At 36.4% G+C, this 20,346-nt stretch overlaps 2 protein-coding genes across 2 annotated transcripts; both read right to left on the bottom strand.

The window, feature by feature from the left end:
* Nucleotides 1–16,304: 16,304 nt before the first annotated feature.
* LOC145107648 (high-affinity nitrate transporter 3.1-like) lies at nt 16,305–17,423 on the bottom strand. Its single transcript, XM_079044584.1, has 2 exons — nt 17,193–17,423; nt 16,305–17,041 (listed from the first exon to the last, which is right to left on the bottom strand). Exons 1-2 carry the CDS (start codon nt 17,320–17,322, stop codon nt 16,557–16,559), a joined length of 615 nt encoding a protein of 204 aa, XP_078900710.1. The 5' UTR covers nt 17,323–17,423; the 3' UTR covers nt 16,305–16,556.
* Nucleotides 17,424–19,069: 1,646 nt separating this feature from the next.
* LOC145105306 (protein FAR1-RELATED SEQUENCE 2-like) lies at nt 19,070–20,043 on the bottom strand. Its single transcript, XM_079042433.1, has 3 exons — nt 20,020–20,043; nt 19,250–19,914; nt 19,070–19,157 (listed from the first exon to the last, which is right to left on the bottom strand). Exons 1-3 carry the CDS (start codon nt 20,041–20,043, stop codon nt 19,070–19,072), a joined length of 777 nt encoding a protein of 258 aa, XP_078898559.1.
* Nucleotides 20,044–20,346: the final 303 nt, after the last annotated feature.

Below are 20,346 nucleotides of genomic sequence, written 5' to 3'. Positions count from 1 at the left end.
CATGACAGGGTCGAACTGAGGAGGTGGTGGTGGTGGTGTGTTGTCGTTCCTTCTGATGGGTCTTCGTCGGGGAGGCATCTTTTGCTAGAAACAATCAGGAAGAAGAGGATGGTAAGTCCTCAAGATATATGAAACAAGATATATCTCATCCTGATAACAAAAGTGTTCTACCAAGCAATAACCACAAAAGGTTACTAATGCAAGTAAGTTATCGCTTAAGGAAGAAGAGGTAGCAACACTTGGAGTGAATCTGTATACTGAGTTTGGCTCTAGCTAAAATACTCCTATAATATTTTATGTGGGATGATTTTGGTAAGTTTTAGGCCTGCTGTAACACCACAGTCATTCCCAAGCACATGTTGGTCATGTATCGACTGAATATAGTTGATCAGGCTATATTCACCCTAGTCATAATTACATAACTGCCCAGGTTAAACCGCAGCGTTTCAACATCCAAATACTTTTTGTTTTGATCTGCTAATGTCACGAATCCTGTTATGTATGCATGCTCGTATACTTTTTATAAAAATACTTATATTTTTGAAAGTATACTTTTAGTGTAGAGCACTTAGGCCCCGTAGTGTTTATAGTTGTATACCACGTAAGGTTCGGTATACTAGTTCTCTATAAACAAGGGCTCTGATACCAATCTGTCACACCCCAAAACCAGAATGGCGGAAACGTTATGGGGCGGAGGACGTCATGTGTAGCATCACAACCAATGAATAATAACAATCATAGCAACACAACCATTACAGTGAATACTTAAATAAAAATGTTTACATCAGTTTGAAACTTTGTATGAAACTTGTTTGAATTACATCAAATAGCTTTGTAAAGTATAAACATAAAACTCTTATTGCTCCAGTTCCTCAAAAATCCAGCAAGTACCTGTCTACTGATTTCCTGAGAATACAAGCAGTTTAAAAATATCAGCATAAAGCTGGTGAGTTCATAAGCGGTATTTTGTAATGAAAATTTGTTGATGAGCTCTAAAAAGGTGTTCGTATAGTTTCAAGAAAATCTGATATTTTCTTTAGTGAAAGTGTAGTGTTTTCAATTCTGTATAAAACCATGAATGTTCGTTACTGAAAACTATAGTGATATGCGAAAATAATGCTTCATGTGACTAACTAATGCTAATCATGATGCATAAGTATTTCGTAGGTGAAACCATTGTATGATCGATTCTGTTTGAAAACCCTGAAAATTCTCCAGTTGTAGTGTGTATTAATTCTATTTAGTAAAATAAAACTGTTGAAGAATGACAGTTTGTAAACCACGAGTGATTTATACATATTGTGAGTCGTATAACCATACTTGATATGACTAGAGACCTTTCCAACGTTCTTCAGGCATCGAGTTAAATGACATTTGTCACCCTAGGCATGCCTGCCCAACTGTAGCTAGCAGTTCGGGTGTGGGATTATCAGTCTCGAATAGATCTACTCACAAATCTCACGCTCTCCCTCCAGGAGACTCTGGTTATACTATGATAGGATTTATCCCTGTACACCTAAGGGTACAGTATTGAAGTAGCGCCTCACAGTATCGTACAATCTAGTTTACATGTAGTGTAGTAGCGTTCTACCATAGTGAAAATCCGTATGTATACCGTATGTAGTGATAATTACAGTTATGAATACCATGATAATGTAGTGATGTAAACTGTAAACTGTCTTAGTGCATATGTTTAGTAGTGAAAGTTTCTGTACTTGTTATGTTTAGAAAATCCCAAACTATACCGATTATAGTTTGCATGTATAACGTAGTGAAATATCGAGTCCGGAAAACTATGCAATTTTAGTGAAAACGTCCCTTATGCTCAACACAGTACAAAAGGGTTAAAGTATGAGAATTGCATGAGTTTTGAAAACATTTATGTTTAGCTTGTATTCCCCCCTGAAAACATTAAAAATACGGATAATGTAGGGGTATGAACTCACCGTTTGACGTAAGACCCGAGCGTAAGATCGGTGTGGATGCTGAGTGTCAACTGATGTTTCGCACGCAAGCGGATCCTATTAACATATGGTAACACATATATGTATTAAATGAGGACATAACACTATTTGTTATGGAAGGAAACCACCTTAGGGACTAGGAAACACTTGAAACTAAGTGTTAGAATCACACGCGATTGAAGATGGGGAGTTTGCGGCCGTAATCAGGAGTGTACGGTCAGGGTTTGCGGCCCAGGGTAAACTCGAGTTTGCGTCCGTAAACTCCTCTCGAAGGGGTGTTTGGCCCGGATGCTACGCTTTGACTTTGAAAAACTCATTCTTGGACCCAAACTTTGATTGTACTGAGTTCGAAGTATTTAATTAGACCCGAGGTATAGCTGACAAGAGCAGAGATAAATTCCGAATTGATTTATTTTTAACGTTTTGGACAAAAGAAGCTTCGGGTTGTCACACCAGCGTACTAGGGCGCACCCTAGTACGCTCAACGTACACACATGTACGCTTGGCGTACAACTCCTGCCCAAATTACGAAATTGCCGCTAGGGCTTCAGGGCATATTTCTTGAAATTACGGACCAATTTGACATGAAATATAATTATAGGGATGAATTTAGAAGTACCTGAACATCGGGATGTCACATTGTTTGTTAGATGCTCGAGTGCATGATGGATTCTTTTGTCCTTATATGTGGATGACAAGATTATTGATGGTGATGACCATGGTGGTATTGAGTCTTTGAAGCATGATCTAGCTCATCGATTTGGTATGAAGGATTTGGGCTTGCTGCGTTATTTCTTGGGTATTAAGGTAGCTCAGTCTAAGAAAGGATATCATTTTTCTTAGACTAAATATATATCTGACTTGTTTACACGGGCGGGCCTCTATGACAATCGGACTGTTGATACTCCACTTTGTAACGCCTGCAGATTCGGGCTAGTTAATTTAGAGACAATAAGCGTCAAAAATGACATTTTGATAGAAGATTATTTAGAATGAATAATCTTAACCAAGTTATAGTATATTTCACAAGGGTTCCATACATATAAAGAACGCTGAAATCCGACTTATAACGAAGAAGTTATAACCCATCGAAGTTTCACGATTAAACCGACACGACACCGCGTAACGTAAAAAGTGAATTTTTGATAAATTACTTTTTAGCCTTAGCGATCTAAACGGTAGTATATGTTAAACTGAGAACATACATAAAAAGAACGTCCAAACCTGATTTCGTATGAGGAAGTTATGATTTGTTTAAGATTTGGCATAACAGTATACAACTCAGAAATCAAATTTTAGATCGGTCAATTTTTAGCTAAAATGATCTAAATGAGAATTGAAGATCTCATTAATAGGAGTTAAAAGATAAAAAGACAGTTGGAAACGGAGTCCGTATGTAGAAGTTATGAATTTTACACAGTCGTTAACAATGTAATCATCTCAGATTGTTTAATTTAAGATCGGTCGAGAATTAGCTGATGGGGTAAAAAGGAAAGTTGTAGATCTTGTCAATGCCTACACATGGATATAAAGAACGTAAAAAACAAAGCTTGTATGCGAAAGTTATGATTTATTTTAAAATTGGCTGTTTTATCTGCGTCCAGCGCCACATGTCAGCACCAGGCGAAGCCTTGGTGCCCACGCAAGTTCACGACGTGAATGTAAGTTTCATGACGTGAATCGCCCCCAGACAACCTATAAATAGAGGTGCAAATCATCCATTTTCTTCACAACTTCACCCTTCTTTCTCTCTCAACACTCCAAAACTATCCCTCCCCTTCCCTAGTACTTCCTAAGTGCTAGAGGCGAATCCCAAAGCGCCAAATGGCTCCGCGAAGAAGAGATTTCGGCTTGGAAGTTATGTCCCCGCAGAGCCCGGTTCCTAGCCAAACCCCTTTATAAGTTAGTTATGCTTACCCTACTTTAAGTATAGCTTATGTTTAAGTTTAATATCGTTATTATGAACCTATAAACAATATATGTATTATAAAATATAATATATAAAGTGTTATTATAATATATTTTAACTACTCGCGGTACGGGGAATATGGTTTGAAGGGCCGCATAGGGTTGTTGGATTTCAGAAGTGCTTAAATGCCAAAATGGTCCTGCCCTTCGGTGTTTCATGTCTGGCCCCTGTTTGTACATAGTGGTTGAAAAGTATTGTTTAACACTTATAAAACAATATCGCTCATAAATAGTCGCAATGAATATTAGACTAAAATCTAGCGATAATGATACTAGGTTTCATCGAAGGAAAAGACGATTGTTAGAAGCGAAGCGCTGTATAAGTTTCGAGTCATCACTTTAACAAGTGAGTGCATAGTTACTTTCATCTTACACATAGATAAGAAGTATTTAATATAAATTACGTGCTATGTATGCATACTATCTGTGTTCCTGATATCTATGCTCGATGAATGAATTATACATGTTTACGTGATTTAAATTGTATACGTATTTTTATACTTATAAATATATATTGGGTAGCGACGGGTGATGAGAGATAGGTGATGATAGAAAGGTGATGATAGATAGGTGATGATAAATAGGTGATGTGAGATGAGAGGAGATGTCATAACCTTGACCGACAATGTGGCAATGTAGTCATCTACTAGAGTATAGATGGCGACCACAGACTATTCTAGACAGTCATGTGGAAACACCAGCAGGCTCATAACCTGTAGGTGATGAATTACGAGTTCAGACGATGTTGTAACTACGTATTCATGCGATGATACTCTAACCATTACTTTGAATTACGAGTTAAGGCGATGTTGTAACTACGCATTCATGCGATGATACTGTAACCCTTACTTTGAATTATGAGTTCAAGTGATATTGTAACTACGTATTCATGCGATGATACTCTAACCCTTACTTTGAATTACGAGTTCAGGCGATGTTGTAACTACGTATTCATGTGATGATACCCTAAACCTTACTGGAAAAGTATTGGGGGAGTAATCCCCGAATCGGTACTGTCTATTCAATGTAGGCGATGATCCTTAGGAAAAGTCCTTAGGAACAAACATATAAGGAAATGTGATGTAAGGAGATGAGAGATAAATATGATGTAGGAGACGACTCTTAGGATAAATCTTTAGGGAAGATTAAATGAAGAAAATGGGGATGAGTAATTGGGTTAATTGTTTGACATGAATTATGTGAAGAAACAATTTAACTATATTATTGTGGGTTGAAAAACCTATGTACTCACCAGGTTTCCCAACCTGACCCACTCAATTTATTTGTATCACAGGTGTCGATACGAAGCTACATTGCAATGAGAGATTAAAGGAGACGTAAATCACTAGTGTAAATGAATGTAAGGTCTGTTTATGCTTATGTTTCTGTATTGACGATGACATCCCAAAGTTTTAATATAAACAAAATACATATCTTCAGAAATGCTTTGATAATATATTTATCATGTTTTCTGGGAACAAATTTCACAATATTATTCTTTAAAATGAATACTCTGATTTTCAAATAAGCATATTTTTTTTTAAAATGACCGTAAATTTGGGGATGTCACAGTTGGTATCAGAGCATTAGTTTAAGCGAACTAGGAATTTGTAGGATTTGTAGACTTAAAACTTAGAATGCTAAGCGATGATTGTGAGATGAGTGTCTGCTACATTTTAGACACAAGCACTAGCTTATTTTAGGAAAGATGCCTAAATTGCTTTTATGTGCTAAATGATTTATGTTATAGCTATACAAATGCTATATATGATTTATGATGCTATCGTTTGATCGAATCTCTGGTCTACTGCCGACCGGATCTGGAAATTTTATGTGTTCAAATTTCTAAATGTTTAACTACTGCCGATCGAATCTATATATGATTTATGATTACACGTCTAAACCTTCTCCATCTGTATTCTCGTCCTGATACGCTGAACGCATGCTTTCGTGAACATAACGTCGTGGTGAAGACTCGTAGTGAATTGAGTAAACGGAGGAAACGAGGAGGCTTACGATAGTGAATGACACTTATCAGAAGATATCGTAAGAGAGGTATATTGCCTTTAGAATGCGTCTAAATAAATATTATGTCTAGTATGGGAGAAGTAAACTTTCGATTATCAGAAAAAAAGAACTTTTGGTATAATCCATGAAGTTATCTCATCGTCTGACATTTCCACCACCAAATGAATTAAAGCAGAATTGATGATTGAAGATACGTATGGAAGAAGTCCTAGTAGAGTCTAGGGAAAATTATATGATTGATTGGACACATTTTTAAGTGTTAATTGTTTTTTGGGATAATAACTTGGAGAACTGAGAGACAATACTTGGGACGAGTATGAGTAGGTGTGAAAGTTAGTAGAGGCCTATACTACTGGAAGCACAAGACTCGCACTTGGATCAGGGAAAGTCACAAGGTTACCAAGAAGCTAGTAATTGATTCCTTTTTGTTCAAGTATGTCGTTACCATCGTTTCAATAATGACTAAGAAGATGATTGTTATTCCGACCTTAGTGGTCATATCAAATCGAGTCCGACTAAGATAAGTATGTTACGTGGTTTAGAGAACCATGTTCGATGTAGCATCCAACTTAAGCCAGAAGATTGAAGTGAAAGATAATCGAAGCGATCCATAGAAGTATCACGATCGCCGTTAAAGTAAGAAGCTTATAGCTAGAAGTGCTACATGTTAGAATGTGATTATATCAGATTAGAACATGAAGGAAGGTATATTCCATTTTGGAATTTGCCTCAAAAAGACATGAGTCTAAGCATTGCATCATACAATGGGAGATCATTAGGACATGACCCATCGGTCTGTTATGATAATCGTAGTAAACTTATCTTAAGTTAAGTCTGTTAAGAAGAAGAAGGAGTTTCCACTAAGAATCAAGATTGTAACTCGAAGGTTACAATTGAAATTCCAACATAGTACGAAGACCAGATGCAAGATTGGGCGTCGCCACTAGTTGAGAAGTCCACGAGTTACATACTCATTTGAAAGGACATAAGAGTTACAGTTATTACCTAGGACATAAGAGTATTTACGTGGTTTGGTCAAGGTGACCTACGTCCACGGGAAGGGGGGAGTATTCTTTATTTCAGAGTTCTCAAACAGAGGTTACAAGTATAATTCACTAGATATTTGTCCTACTCATTAAGGATACAAGAGACAAGACACATCAAATGACTAAGCATGCATCCCTATTTATAGTTGATGGATCAGACCTAAAACCCTAATGGGCCAAGCCCATTGGCCCATAGGCCGATGAAAGTTGATAACCAATCACATTCCACCATGCAACATCTTCTAGAACATTCTTCCATTACATACAACCCATGAGCATCAACAACACACATGATGGACCACCTTGACCATAGTGGAGCAACATGATGCACAGGTGGAGCATCATGATCACTAATGGACCAACATCCATCATGGTGGCACAACATGGTGTATTTCTTAAGCATGATTATATCTAAGCAAACGTGTATCAATATGGCACAACAAAGGAATCAAGATGGCGCATCATGTACCAAGATAGTCCATGATGGCGCAACATCTCCTCCATGGCACAACTTCCCCTCTTGATGGAGCGACATCATCTTCATGGCTCAACATCTCCTTGGCTCGACATCACCTTGGTGCAACTTCAAACATGATGGCGCATCATGTTATTATTTGGCGCAACATCCCCAAGGATGGCACAACTTCCTTCAACATGGCACAACATGATGTTCCATGTTTCTTCAAGTGCTCCAAGTGCTCCATGTTGCTCCATGTTTCTCCAAGCCACTACAAGTTGCTCCAAATCACTCCAAGTTTCTCCAAACCTCCTTTTGGAAGATCTGTTCCTTTGTCACTTGATCCATTCCTTTTTATGATGATCCAAAACCATCTCAGATGATCCGTTCCTTTGTCACTTTCTCCAAGAACCTCAAGTGCTCCATTGAGATCTAAGTGCTCCAAATGCTCCAGATGCACCATGAGAATGCTCCAAATGCTCGAGTCACATTTAACAATCTCCACCTTGACTTGAGCATCCTCTGAACTACACCTTAAATAAGAACTTTCTCTCCCTTCCTTCCATCAATCATCGAAGGGGCTTATCTCCTGCGAACATCTACTAAGTCCAAGTAAAGATTGAACTTCTCTATGGGAAACGTCCTTGTCACCATGTCTTCCGGATTCTCCTTGGCACCAGACTTTTTAATGCATAACCTGCCATAGAACATGATAGGTTTCTCCACCTTCAAAAGAAGACTTTGAACAAGACCAACCACCAATGATCTTCTTATATCTAGATCACTTTCATGGTCCACGTCTATCAATCCAACCAAGTGCATATGTCATGCATTTGCACCATACACTAGAAAAACATCAACCGTTACCTTCAAGTGTTACAAGATCCACTTGACCACTTCCCAATAAGCTTCCCCAGATTATCTCGAACCACCAAAGAAGTACCAACACGATTGGACTGATCACGATAAAACGGCCACAAGATTTTCTCAATATAATGAGAAATGTATAACTATCCTGCTCTTCTATATATCTGAATCTCCATCCTTGTTATCTTCTTTTCATCTCCTAAATCGTTTGATCAAAAACTCATTTTCGAAAAGCTTCTTCAAGTTGTCTTTCCTGGCATCAACATCACTAGACACTTCTTCCCTGGGTTGATCAAGGGATTCCTCACGTCTATGCTGTTCCACACCAACCTGCTGTTCCACATTTATCACAAAATGTGTGGCTTTTCTATTTCAAACTCCACCTTCTAGATAACACCATGATCATTCCCCATAACACTTGTACCACCTCCTCTCTGGTTACACATAGCAGATTTAAAGGTGACATCTTTGCTAATAACAAATTTTTGAGACTTTCTTTCTTCTTTACACCACAATTAATGACCTTTCCCTCCAGATGCATATCCTAGAAATATGCACTTCATTTCCCTCGACTCCAATTTACCATCATTCACACGAGCGTAAGCAGGGCATCCAAACATTCGTAAACCAGAATTCTTAGAGGGTTTTCCAGACCACACCTCTTGAGGAGTCTTACAATTAATTGCAGTTGAAGGAGATCTATTCACCAGATAGCAATCAATATTGACTGATTCCGCCCAAAATTTCTCCGATAAATCAACAGATAATCGCATGCAATGAGCATGCTCCACCGATGTTTGGTTCATTTGTTCAGCCACTCCACTTTGATGTGGTGTTAGCCGTACAATGTGATGCCTCACTTTACCTTCTGTTTTGTAGAAGTTTTCAAACAAAGCCTTGCAAAACTCCAACCCATTTTCCATCCTAAGTGACTTGATATGGTTCCTAGTTTGTTTCTCAACCATCATCTTCCACTCCTTGAACCGCCCAAATACTTAATATTGGTCCTTTGTCTTCAGAAAGTACACCCATGTATTCCTTGAGTAATCATCGATAAAAGTCACAAAGTATTGACATCCACCATGAGAATTCATGAAAGGGACCCCATAGATCTGAGTGAACATACTCAAGAATATATTTTCTTGAGTGTCAAACCGAATTGAACTTCACCCTTCTTTGTATCTCTTGAAAACAAGCTTCACCATGTTTAGCATTTCCAGTTGCATCTCCACCAAACAACACCTTCTCGTTCACATGCCCCAACTTATGATGCCACAACTTCCTGTCATCATCATACTGATCCAAGGATTGGGATACAGTCACCGTTCCCCCAAACGTACAACCATCCAGAATATAAATTCCATGAGGATTTATCCTTCCATTCATAACTACAAGAAAACCTTTGGAGACTCTTAACCAGTCACCTTTTCCAGAATACTTCAATCCATCATTGGCTAAAGTGCCAAGAAAAATCAAATTCTTTCGAAGCTATGGGACGAACCAACAATCCAGTTTCCTGACCATACCATTGTGCATATTGATCTGAACTGTGCCACTACCCATGATACTGATCACCCAATCATCATCCATCTTGACTGTGCCATTCCAGTCTTTGAAGACCTCGAACCAGTCACGATTTCATGTCATATGATAATATGCTCCAGAGTCCAGGACCCAAGCATCAACAAAACTCGATGTATATACTATCAAAACTTCACCATCACCCCTTCATTAGAATTTCCTTGAACTACAACAACATTGTTGTTGCTTGGTCCAACACCATTATTCCCTTTCTTCAGCCATGGAAAATCTGTTTTGAAGTGCCCCTTTTCCTTGTTGTTATAACATTTGATGCTGGCTTTAGATTCAGAACTTGACTTCCTTTTATTACCTCCACCTTTCTCTGATCTTCTTCCTCTGCCTACGAACAAACCAGAACTGGAAACTTCTTCTCCAACTGAAACTTTTCTTTTCAGTTCCTTAGACATCAAATAATCCTTCACATCATTCACAGTGATCGTTATCCTACCATACAACATGGTATCAACGAAATTCTCATACGAATTCGGTAGTGAACATAAGAGGATAAGTGCTTGATCTTCATATTTAATCTTTACATTCACACCTTATAAGTCCAAGATGATCCTATTGAAGTTGTACAGATGATCCTTCACTTGGGTGCTTTCCGATATCCTAAGAGTATACAAACGTTGCTTCTGGTATAGTCTGTTCGTCAGAGAATTATTCTGATACTTGTCACATAATTTCTCCCAAATCCCATCAGCACTCGTTTGATCCACGACCTCTCTCAATACTTCGTCTGTCAAACTCAATAGAATAACACTATGTGCTCTCTTTCAAGAATATCCACCTTCCTTTCAGCCTCCATGTCCTTTGGCAGTTTTTCTTCTCCTTCCAGTGTTGCTGCACATCCTTGTTAAACCAGAAGAGCCTTTATCTCCACCTTCCACAAAGTAAAATCATTCAAACCATTGAGCTTCTCCAAATCGAACTTATGAGATGCCATATTCAATCAACAGAACACCAACCACATCTCTGATACCACTTGTTAGGATCAACATACGATACTTGTCAAGACTTAGAACAAATCTGATGCCACTTGCCAAGTTCTGATGACCTTGTTAGGAAATAATGTGGATAAAAAGACAAACTAAAAGCACACAAAGACATAATATTTATGTGGTTTGGTCAAGGTGACCTACGTCCACAGGCAGGAGGGGAATATTCTTTATTTCAGAGTTCTCAAATAGATGTTACAAGTATAATTCACCAGAGATTCGTCCTACTCACTAAGGATACAAGAGACAAGACAACTCAAATAACCAAGCAATCATCCCGATTTATAGTTGAGGGATCAGACCTAAAACCCTAATGGGCCAAGCCTATTGGCCCATAGGCCCATGAAAGTTGACAACCAATCATATTCCACCATGTAGCATCTTCTAGATCATCCATGTCATACAACCCATGAGCATCAACAAGACACATTATGGACCACCTTAACCATAGTGGAGCAACATGATACACATGTAGAGCATCATGATCACTAATGGGCCAACGTCCATCATGGTGGCACAACATTGTATATTTCTTGAGCATGACCATCTTCTAAGAAAACATGGATCAATATGGCACAACAAAGGAATCAAGATGGCACATCATGTACCAAGATGGTCCATGATGGCGCAACATATCCTCCATGGTGCAACTTCCCTTCTTGATGGAGCAACATCATGTTCATGGCTCAACATCTCCTTGGCTCAACATCACCTTGGTGCAACTTCAGACATGATGACACATCATGCTATGATTTGGTGCAACATCCCCAAGGATGGCACAACTTCCTTTAACATGGCACACCATGATGTTCCATGTTGCTCTAAGTGCTCCAAGTGCTCCAAGTTGCTCCATGTTGCTCTAAGTGCTCCATGTTACTCCAAGTACTCCATGTTGCTCCAAGTGCTCCAAGTTGCTCCATGTTTCTCCAAGCCACTCCAAGTTGCTCCAAATCATTCCAAGTTGCTCCAAACCTCCTTTTGGAAGATCCGTTCCTTTGTCACTTGATCTATTCATTTTTATGATGATCCAAAGCCATCTCAGATGATCAGTTACTTCGTCACTTTCTCCAAGAACATCAAGTGCTCCATTGAGATCTAAGTGCTCCAAATGCTCCATGAGAACTGATCCAGATGCTCCATGAGAATGCTCCAAATGATCGAGTCACATTTAAGACATGGACATCAAAGCGAACACTTGTTAGAAACGAAGTTCGACATCTACAACTTCTGGGTCAAAGTTTTCTACAAACAAAGGAGGGGGAATAAGTGGAACAAATTTAAATAGGTCTGAAACAATAGGGTTTGGAGTAGGTGGGTTTACAGAACTGGAAAGAGCACGAGGACCACAAGAGAGTTCTCTTAAGGTTTGAGCCACATTGGACTCATGACCTTACAGTTCGTAAAAGAGTTGATACAACTTTAATTTCTTTAGAGATCCATTACTCTGAAGACAAGACTTGATGTTACCTCATCCCTTTCCGAGGCTATTGATGAACTTCAGGTTGTAATCAAGTGGAGTTTGGAAAAAAACTTGCGCCGTCATGTTGTTCACCACGATCCTGTACCGATTTAAAGCATAAGCTACATATTCTCTAGGTGTTGTGGTGAATATGTCAAAATCATTCACCACTGAGGTCAGACGCTTGTCTTTCATGTTTTCTGAGCCTTCAAACAAATCTTAAAGAGTGTCCCATATCTAATTGGCTGATTTGCACAACATGATATGCTCAAAGAGAGATGGTGGAACACCAAACACCATTTCAAAAAAATCAATTTGATCAACATGGAGTTTCTCGACGTCATTGGCTGTTAGAGGTGTAAGTCTGAGTTCTTCTTGAACCATAAGCGTAGCTGCAATGTCTCTAACCATCTTCCTATCCGAGACATGAGGACGTTCAGCCACAAATCTCCATATTTCTTCACCCTTTTCTTTTCCAACCAATAATCTCTCCATTCTAACTTTCCAATGACCATAGTCTTCCACAACCAACAATGGGGCTCTAGAGGGGCAACCCACGCTGTTTGCGATTTGCATTGAATACATTTATTATTGAGATTGATTAAGAGTAGTCATTGTCGTGTGTATTTCGAGAAAAAGTGGTACATAGAACTTATATCCCGAAACAGAAATGATTGAGACATCAAGGTAATCTCAACCAACTATAATCTAATCGTGTGGATTCAAAGGACAACCATTTTTGGCTATGATACCAATTGTAAGAACAGTAGATATCCAAAGATATCTAGGACAAGGTTCAATAACGTAAACCTTGAGTTAAACACAACAATGGAGGCAAATAATCTTTTCCAGTCGAGTCTGGAATATACTAGTCAAGCTTTGAAGAGATAGAACAACAAAGTAAACAAGATATTAGATAATAATATTAAAAGTATGAACAGGAATAAGAACAAAACGAATGGTTGACTGAATGATACTTTGACTGATGATTCAAAAGGGTGTGTAAAATGTATGGAATTACATGGGGTGATGGTCCTATTTATACTAACCTAGAACCAATCACAAAAGGATACTTGTACTAAGAGTAAACTGCATATCAACCTACTGACATATCATTGTGGTTGACCTTGTCACCTACATGTATAACATTAAATAAGACAAAATACAAACTGACAAAACAATACTAATCTCAGATCATTCCATATTCTTCAATCTCAGAATATCTATCACTTCAGAAGGTAATAACTTCAGATCTTCAATCATCTCGGAATCTTAATTGCCTCAAATTGTCTAAGGATCACTTGACATGAACTAGCAATGTGCGTTAATCATGGATTAACAACTATTCACATTTTCCTAAAATAACTATGAACGAGAATTTTGTTTTTAGTACTTATACTTGTTATAGTTTTAACGAGACATCATCCTATCGATCCCTTTCGGCTAAGGACAACCCACCATACTAAGAAGCAGTGAGTGAAAAAGATACTCATTTAACGTTTATATTATAGATCGTTTCCTTATACATCTCTTATAGTATGATTTTATGAGTGAGGCCTATTTAAATTTTCTTTTACATATTGTAAGGTAATTACATATATAAATTTCATATTTTTTATAAACTTTTATAATTATATGAGGGGTGAATTTTAAACAATTTAAAATTATATAATTTATATAACATATCTTTAATTAACTTTTAATTAATTATTTTTTTAAATTGTTATCAATAAATTCAAATCAACTATGCATATTTATCTTCCTAGTGTTATTAATCAATTTTAAACAAATTAATACAATAATTAAAACTAAAGATAAACCCTAAATTTGAAAATATTGCTTAAATCCAAAACCACACAAAACTCGACAAGGCACGCCACGTCCTGCGATAACAGGTTTCTCTTGCGAAAGTTTTCCAGTTTTAAATCTTTTGAATATAATAAAAACTTAAGGCTCTGATACCACTGTTGGGTTTTCTATGCAACTATACATTAGATTAAGGTAGTTGAAAATTTCTAAAATATCCTAAATGTACATGCACCCTAGGATCTAATCTTACTATTATAACAACATACTTTTAAAACATGAATATGAACTATCAAAAGGGAAATGATTACTAACCTTTAGGACAAAATCGTATTTTCCCTTGACCACTTGTAGATCTTGAACTCCTTACAATCACTTGGAAGGACTAGCACCCAAAGTATAATGCATCTAATGGTCACGCCCAAAAGACTAAAACCCTACAATATTTAGGAGAAGGAGAGAGGACAATGAGAATGGAATCTCACTCTTAGAAGATTTAGGAACGAAACTCTCAAGGCTTTAAGGGTCTATTTATAGCTGAGGTAACTTGTAGACAAAACAGATTTGAATAAATTAAATAATCAGATTTAATACAAATTAAAATCCTTTCCTTATCTGCTATCTGGATTGATTCTGGAAGCCTCCAAGACTCCCCAAAACCGTCCATACCCTTTAGGGGTTCTAGAATGTTCCCTTTGATTAATTTTAGTTAATTCAAATTAATTCAAATTAATTCTTAGTCAATTCTAATTAGTTTCTAATTAATTTATTAACCTATAATAAATCAATTAAGTAATTATCTCAATCTCCCAAACCCATTTTAGCAATTTTAGCTCTTGAGGGTAACCCAATAAGAATTTCTTATTATTCCCAAAGTTATACAAATTTTGTTATGACATTGGATACTTATTTCCAATAGGATGTTCTCGGCCTTTTGTTGGACTTAGTGGTCAATTCCGAAAGCGATTTCGAATTAAGGATCCATTTTGGACCCCTTACGACAAACTAGCCACACTTTTTGGTGGCCAAACGGTCTACCACCGCTGGTAAGCTAGAACTGTTGGGAGGCGGTTATTGTTTCTCCCACTTTATTGCGTATATTGGTGCAAACTGTTCGTATGTCACACAATTTTTCGTTGATTACGTCGTACATCTGGTAGGGACTCTTTCCCATTTTCCACGTGAAAGTTGTGTAAAACACAATGCGCAAAAACTCCGCTTCTTCTTTTTCGGTCCACCGGACTAACTTTTTTTAGCATTTCATTTCTTTTGTCTTCTTCTAGGCGGTGGTTGAGTTTCTTGGACCCTTTCGTCGTCGCCGTCGTCATTGTCGATGTTTGTAGGTTGGGTTTGAGAAATTAAGACTTGAGTTTGGGGTTGAGATGGTTATGCTTGAAATTGTTAATGTTGAGAATGTTGTTGTTAAAAAGATTGGAATTAGGAATGATGAAATTGTTGTGATATAGGTTGTTAGAAGTATTTTTGTGGCACATAAATGATTGGTGAATAATAGTTGTTGAATTAAGGATGCTAACATATGCATATATCTAACAATACATATTATTTGGGGGTGTTTGGAGTATTTTGATTTTGATCCATAAAATTTGATGCAAAATTTTAGAGTATACAAATGGATGTGTTTGTAGTGTGAAAAATGTATAAAAGTGATAGTATTTATAGATAAATATAGTTTGTTTTAAATTTAAAAATTAATAATTTTTTTATTGCCAACTGATACATCAACAGTCACATTTTTGTTCCACCAATCAAATCCATCATCTTCGTCCGTGAAGTGCACCAAGCCACAAGACACCTACATTCTTATGGGGCGGTGTTCAGGTGTAGACAAGATTGTCCATGTAGATGTTCATGCGTAAAAAACCTTCTATACCGGGTAGCCTAATAACAATGAAGTTGGGCACATAGGTCATTCCCCAGTTATGTATACCTTATGCTTTGATCATTGTGCTCTCTTGCCTCCGAGAGTACAATTCTTAATTCAAAGTCTCATTTATGAAATTCACAAAAGTGTATTCCTGTTTACTTCTAAATAAAGCGACACAGACATAAGATGATGTGTACGGTTTGTACATACGGGACCCTCGATCATTATTTAAGACAACAATAAAATTGTATATGTTAGCAAGAGGCTCTTTGATAATTTATATTTTCAAAATAACGAAAAGGACATCCTCCTCATTTTAAACGGAAAAAAACATCATTAAATCATCTCTATTACAACCATCTTTCATTTATCCACACTCCCAGGATAAGTCATGTACTTCACCACTATATTAAAACAAAATTAGGATTCTTTTTTTTTTTCTTCAAATATGCCACGAGTAACAAGAAATTAATCCCCATACCGTTTTGTTGATAAACTCATTTCTGTTGGGCTGCCTTTCCCTTACTCTTCTCCATGTAGAAGAAACCGGCCAAAGCGACGATGGAAAAAGCAGAAAAGCAGACGGATGCAATATCAAGTGACGCATGGCGACCTGTGATTGCTTGGATCTGGAACAAATTCGTCTCTTTTTTATCATTTGTGGTCTGGCCAAAGGCTACCTCTTCATCGTGAGCATTGAACGCATAGGCCCTCACAAAATATGTTCCAGTAGGAATATCTCTCTCTACAGTCCATGTAAAGGAGTTGTTTGATGCACTGTATGGCTTAGCCACAATCTTTACCAGACAAGTCTTGTTCTTTTTCATTTCGTCCACTGTTTTCCTCCATGAACGGTCCTTTTGACTGATGGGTGCATAGCATAGTTTCACTTTTACGGTCTTGTAGGCCGAGTCTGTCCCAGCTTGGAATGTCCGATTGAATCCCCATGTCACTGTAATATCTGCATCCCCTGCCTTGAGAGCTGTAAAGCCGAATTCAATGATATTTAATCAATAAAAAATTTATTCATAAAAAGGGTTTTGGAAGGAATGGAATTTGAATTTGAATATGAAGGAATCATAATCTGTCGTGTCATGTGTTCTTTAAGATTAAACTCAGACTTGTGGTCAAACCTTGGCCCTGTGTAGGTGAAGCGGTGACTTCAAGAGTTCTCTGAAGGGAACTGAAAGTAACACCATAGCCAGTAGTTGCAAAGCAAGAAAGAAGAAGAGAAACAACCAGGAAACCAACAGGAGCCTCCATTGATGATGATGTGGTTTGACTTTTTAACCTCGATATGTTTGACGACCTTATTGAATGGAATTCACTTATGTTTGAACTGATGATCAAATGATAAGAAGATGTGCCAAGACTTCTCAATTAAGGTGCTATGTATAGACGGAAAATTGTCTAGAAATAAACCAATTTTAAATCATGATAAACAAAAAAAAAACCTCTTAATATAATAACAAAGAAAGTCAAATATAAACCACTTGCCTTATAGTATTAGATTTATTTTAATATGACAGCCGCATTAATAGGTATTAGTTCGTTCCCAAATTCTCATTTAGAATAACTCCTAATCATGTTCAAGGGATCAGTTTCTTTCGGTTGATGTTGGCTGTTCATTGACAGATGTAGCCAACAGTAACTTATCATACAACGCAGTGTACTTAATCCTTGAGATCCTCTCCTAAACTTGATATTCAGCACTTAATTTTTAATCTTCAAAACATAGGTATATCCGTACATAATGTACATTTTTATCCAGGAATTCACATGCCGACTTTTTTGTCTTTACATACTTATCTCTAACTTAAGAAATATATACCTTACAGTTAAGTAATTATTTTCAAAAGAAATACATACCTCACCTGTTACTGAATCAAGACACCCTACCACATTTTCAAATGTTTAATTATATTATGTGTAATATGGTAAGAGTTGGTAATTTGGAAGTAGATAGTGACGTGTATGCAGTATTTGGTATTTTTTTCGTGTGTTTTTATTACAGTTAAGTAAATGGATTCCAAGCGAATTTTCACAATTAGTAGGTATATGTCATATACTTTGTCAATTATATATAGTGTAAATGTCTCACAGCATGCACTCTCTATGTTAATTAAATCAAACAATACATTGATCGACACCTCTGAAGCAAAGATATGTCACCACATTTATTTATTACTAATACAAGGTTCATGGTGCTATATTTGACTTTGGGTTGTAGATATTGGAAAGATTATTTTTAGGGTTTTTCTATAAGGATCCCCTTCTTTTTCAATCCCACCCCTGATTTGATCTTCTGTCTTTTTGTTGTTGTTTTTTTTTTGTTTTTTTCCTATTTTGTTTTTTAGTTGTTTTTAATTCTTTTTTAATTATTATTATTATTATTATTATTATTATTGTTATAAATTTCGTATAAAATTTTAAAATTCGGGCGACATTTTTATTTGTTAATTCTTTTTTAATTTATATATTATTATTATTATTATTATAATTGTTATAAATTTCGCATAAATTTTTAAAATTCGGACGACATTATAAATTCAAACGGCTATATAAAATCAGTTTTTAAATATTTTTTTATATTTTAATATTTATATTATTACTGTTATTATTATTATAAACTTCAAACAACATTTTACAAATCGGACATTATAAATTCGAACGACTATATAAAATCGGAATTACAATTGTGTATTGCGTGGTGCATTATACGGATTGAAAACATTTAGTCGAGCACTATACAATGTTTTCCATGCAGCCGAATGTTCTGATCTGTATGTACGGGGAAGCCTGGACAAAACATCAGACATTGGATATGCTCCTTGTAAATCAACCATTACATAATGGTTAGGGTGAATGTGGGCGATAACGACATATGCAGGGTTTGGTATGTCTTGCGGGCCATATCGGTGTGGGAACCACGTTGAAGAACCTTGTTTGCTTAGATAAATAACGATAACACCGTATCTGTTAGCAATGAGTATAGCAGTGTCTGGCATAATCAACCAATACTCCGATACCGCAAAACCTGATCCAGAGTAACGACATATGAAGTAACACCAACAATGTCCAAAAATGGCATGTTATACCTATTAATAAAAGAAAAATAATTAGTATAACAAACATATAAGGCATGTTACACCTATTAATAAATACAAAACAATTAAAAAAATATTTGTACCTGTTAGTCTTGTATGTGGCATCCATCATCATAATCTGTGGAAATGCACACCATATTTCCAATGATGTTGGGTGAACAAAGAATAGATCTTCCAAGGCATTGGTTGTATCATTTACACGATGGTTAAATATATATCCTTTTGAATGCAAAAATCCGAAGACAACTTGCATTTGACTTCGATCTCCACGTTCATCCATTTGAAGTTTGTAACACTCATTATAAATTGTTTTCAAAGTAGAAACATTTTTGGAATTTTGTCTCTTTAGCGCCGATAGAATATCCCGTGCAGGAACATTGTTTATCTTCATTTCTTCAACCATATTTGATTCATTTGGGGTTAACCTCCTTGCAAATGGGTGACCCTCCATATACATTGCTGGTTCATGATTATGTTCATCATTTTTAACCTTTAACCTCCAAACATCATCTGACTTATAGTAACAAGCAAAAATTTCGAATGGACAATTTGTTTTTCTAGACCCTGTATTTTTGGTGGACGTCTCCGGACCTCTTGATACACCACCCCGATCACACATAAATATAATTTTTGAAATATATCCATATCCATGTCCTTTTGTCTTTGTTCTTTTAATAACAACCACGTATCCAAGAGACCATGCCGTTTTTTGCACCCACTCCGTTAAGTTTTCACGACTGCTAAACACCTAACAAATATAAATATATATTTGGTCAGTTTAAAAGAATTCCACTACAAAAATAACATATAACAACTTACGATTAAACTAAAATTATCTATCAAAAATACATACCATGTTTGTGTGAAAACTTGTCATAGGGACGGAAGGAACGATCGATAATTTTGTGAATTGAATGAATCGAACGAATCGTTCATTTATATAATGTATAAAGTTAAAGTTATGTCAAATCAACTTCTTTATTATTAAAGATAAAGATAAAAATAAAGATATATCAAATCAATAATAATAATAATAATAATAAAAATAAACGAATAGTAATATTTCTCAATATGGAAATCTTTTTAAAATCGTTCCAAGTGGTTAGCTTTTCCAACAAAAAAAAAATAATAATATTATTATTATTATTATTATTATTATTATTATTAAAAACAACAAAAA

This window comes from Lactuca virosa, chromosome 4 (genome assembly GCF_052849685.1).
Source record: "Lactuca virosa cultivar CGN04683 chromosome 4, Lactuca_virosa_CGN04683_v6, whole genome shotgun sequence".
NCBI lineage: Eukaryota > Viridiplantae > Streptophyta > Magnoliopsida > Asterales > Asteraceae > Lactuca > Lactuca virosa.
This window is presented reverse-complemented; position numbering and strand designations above follow the sequence as displayed.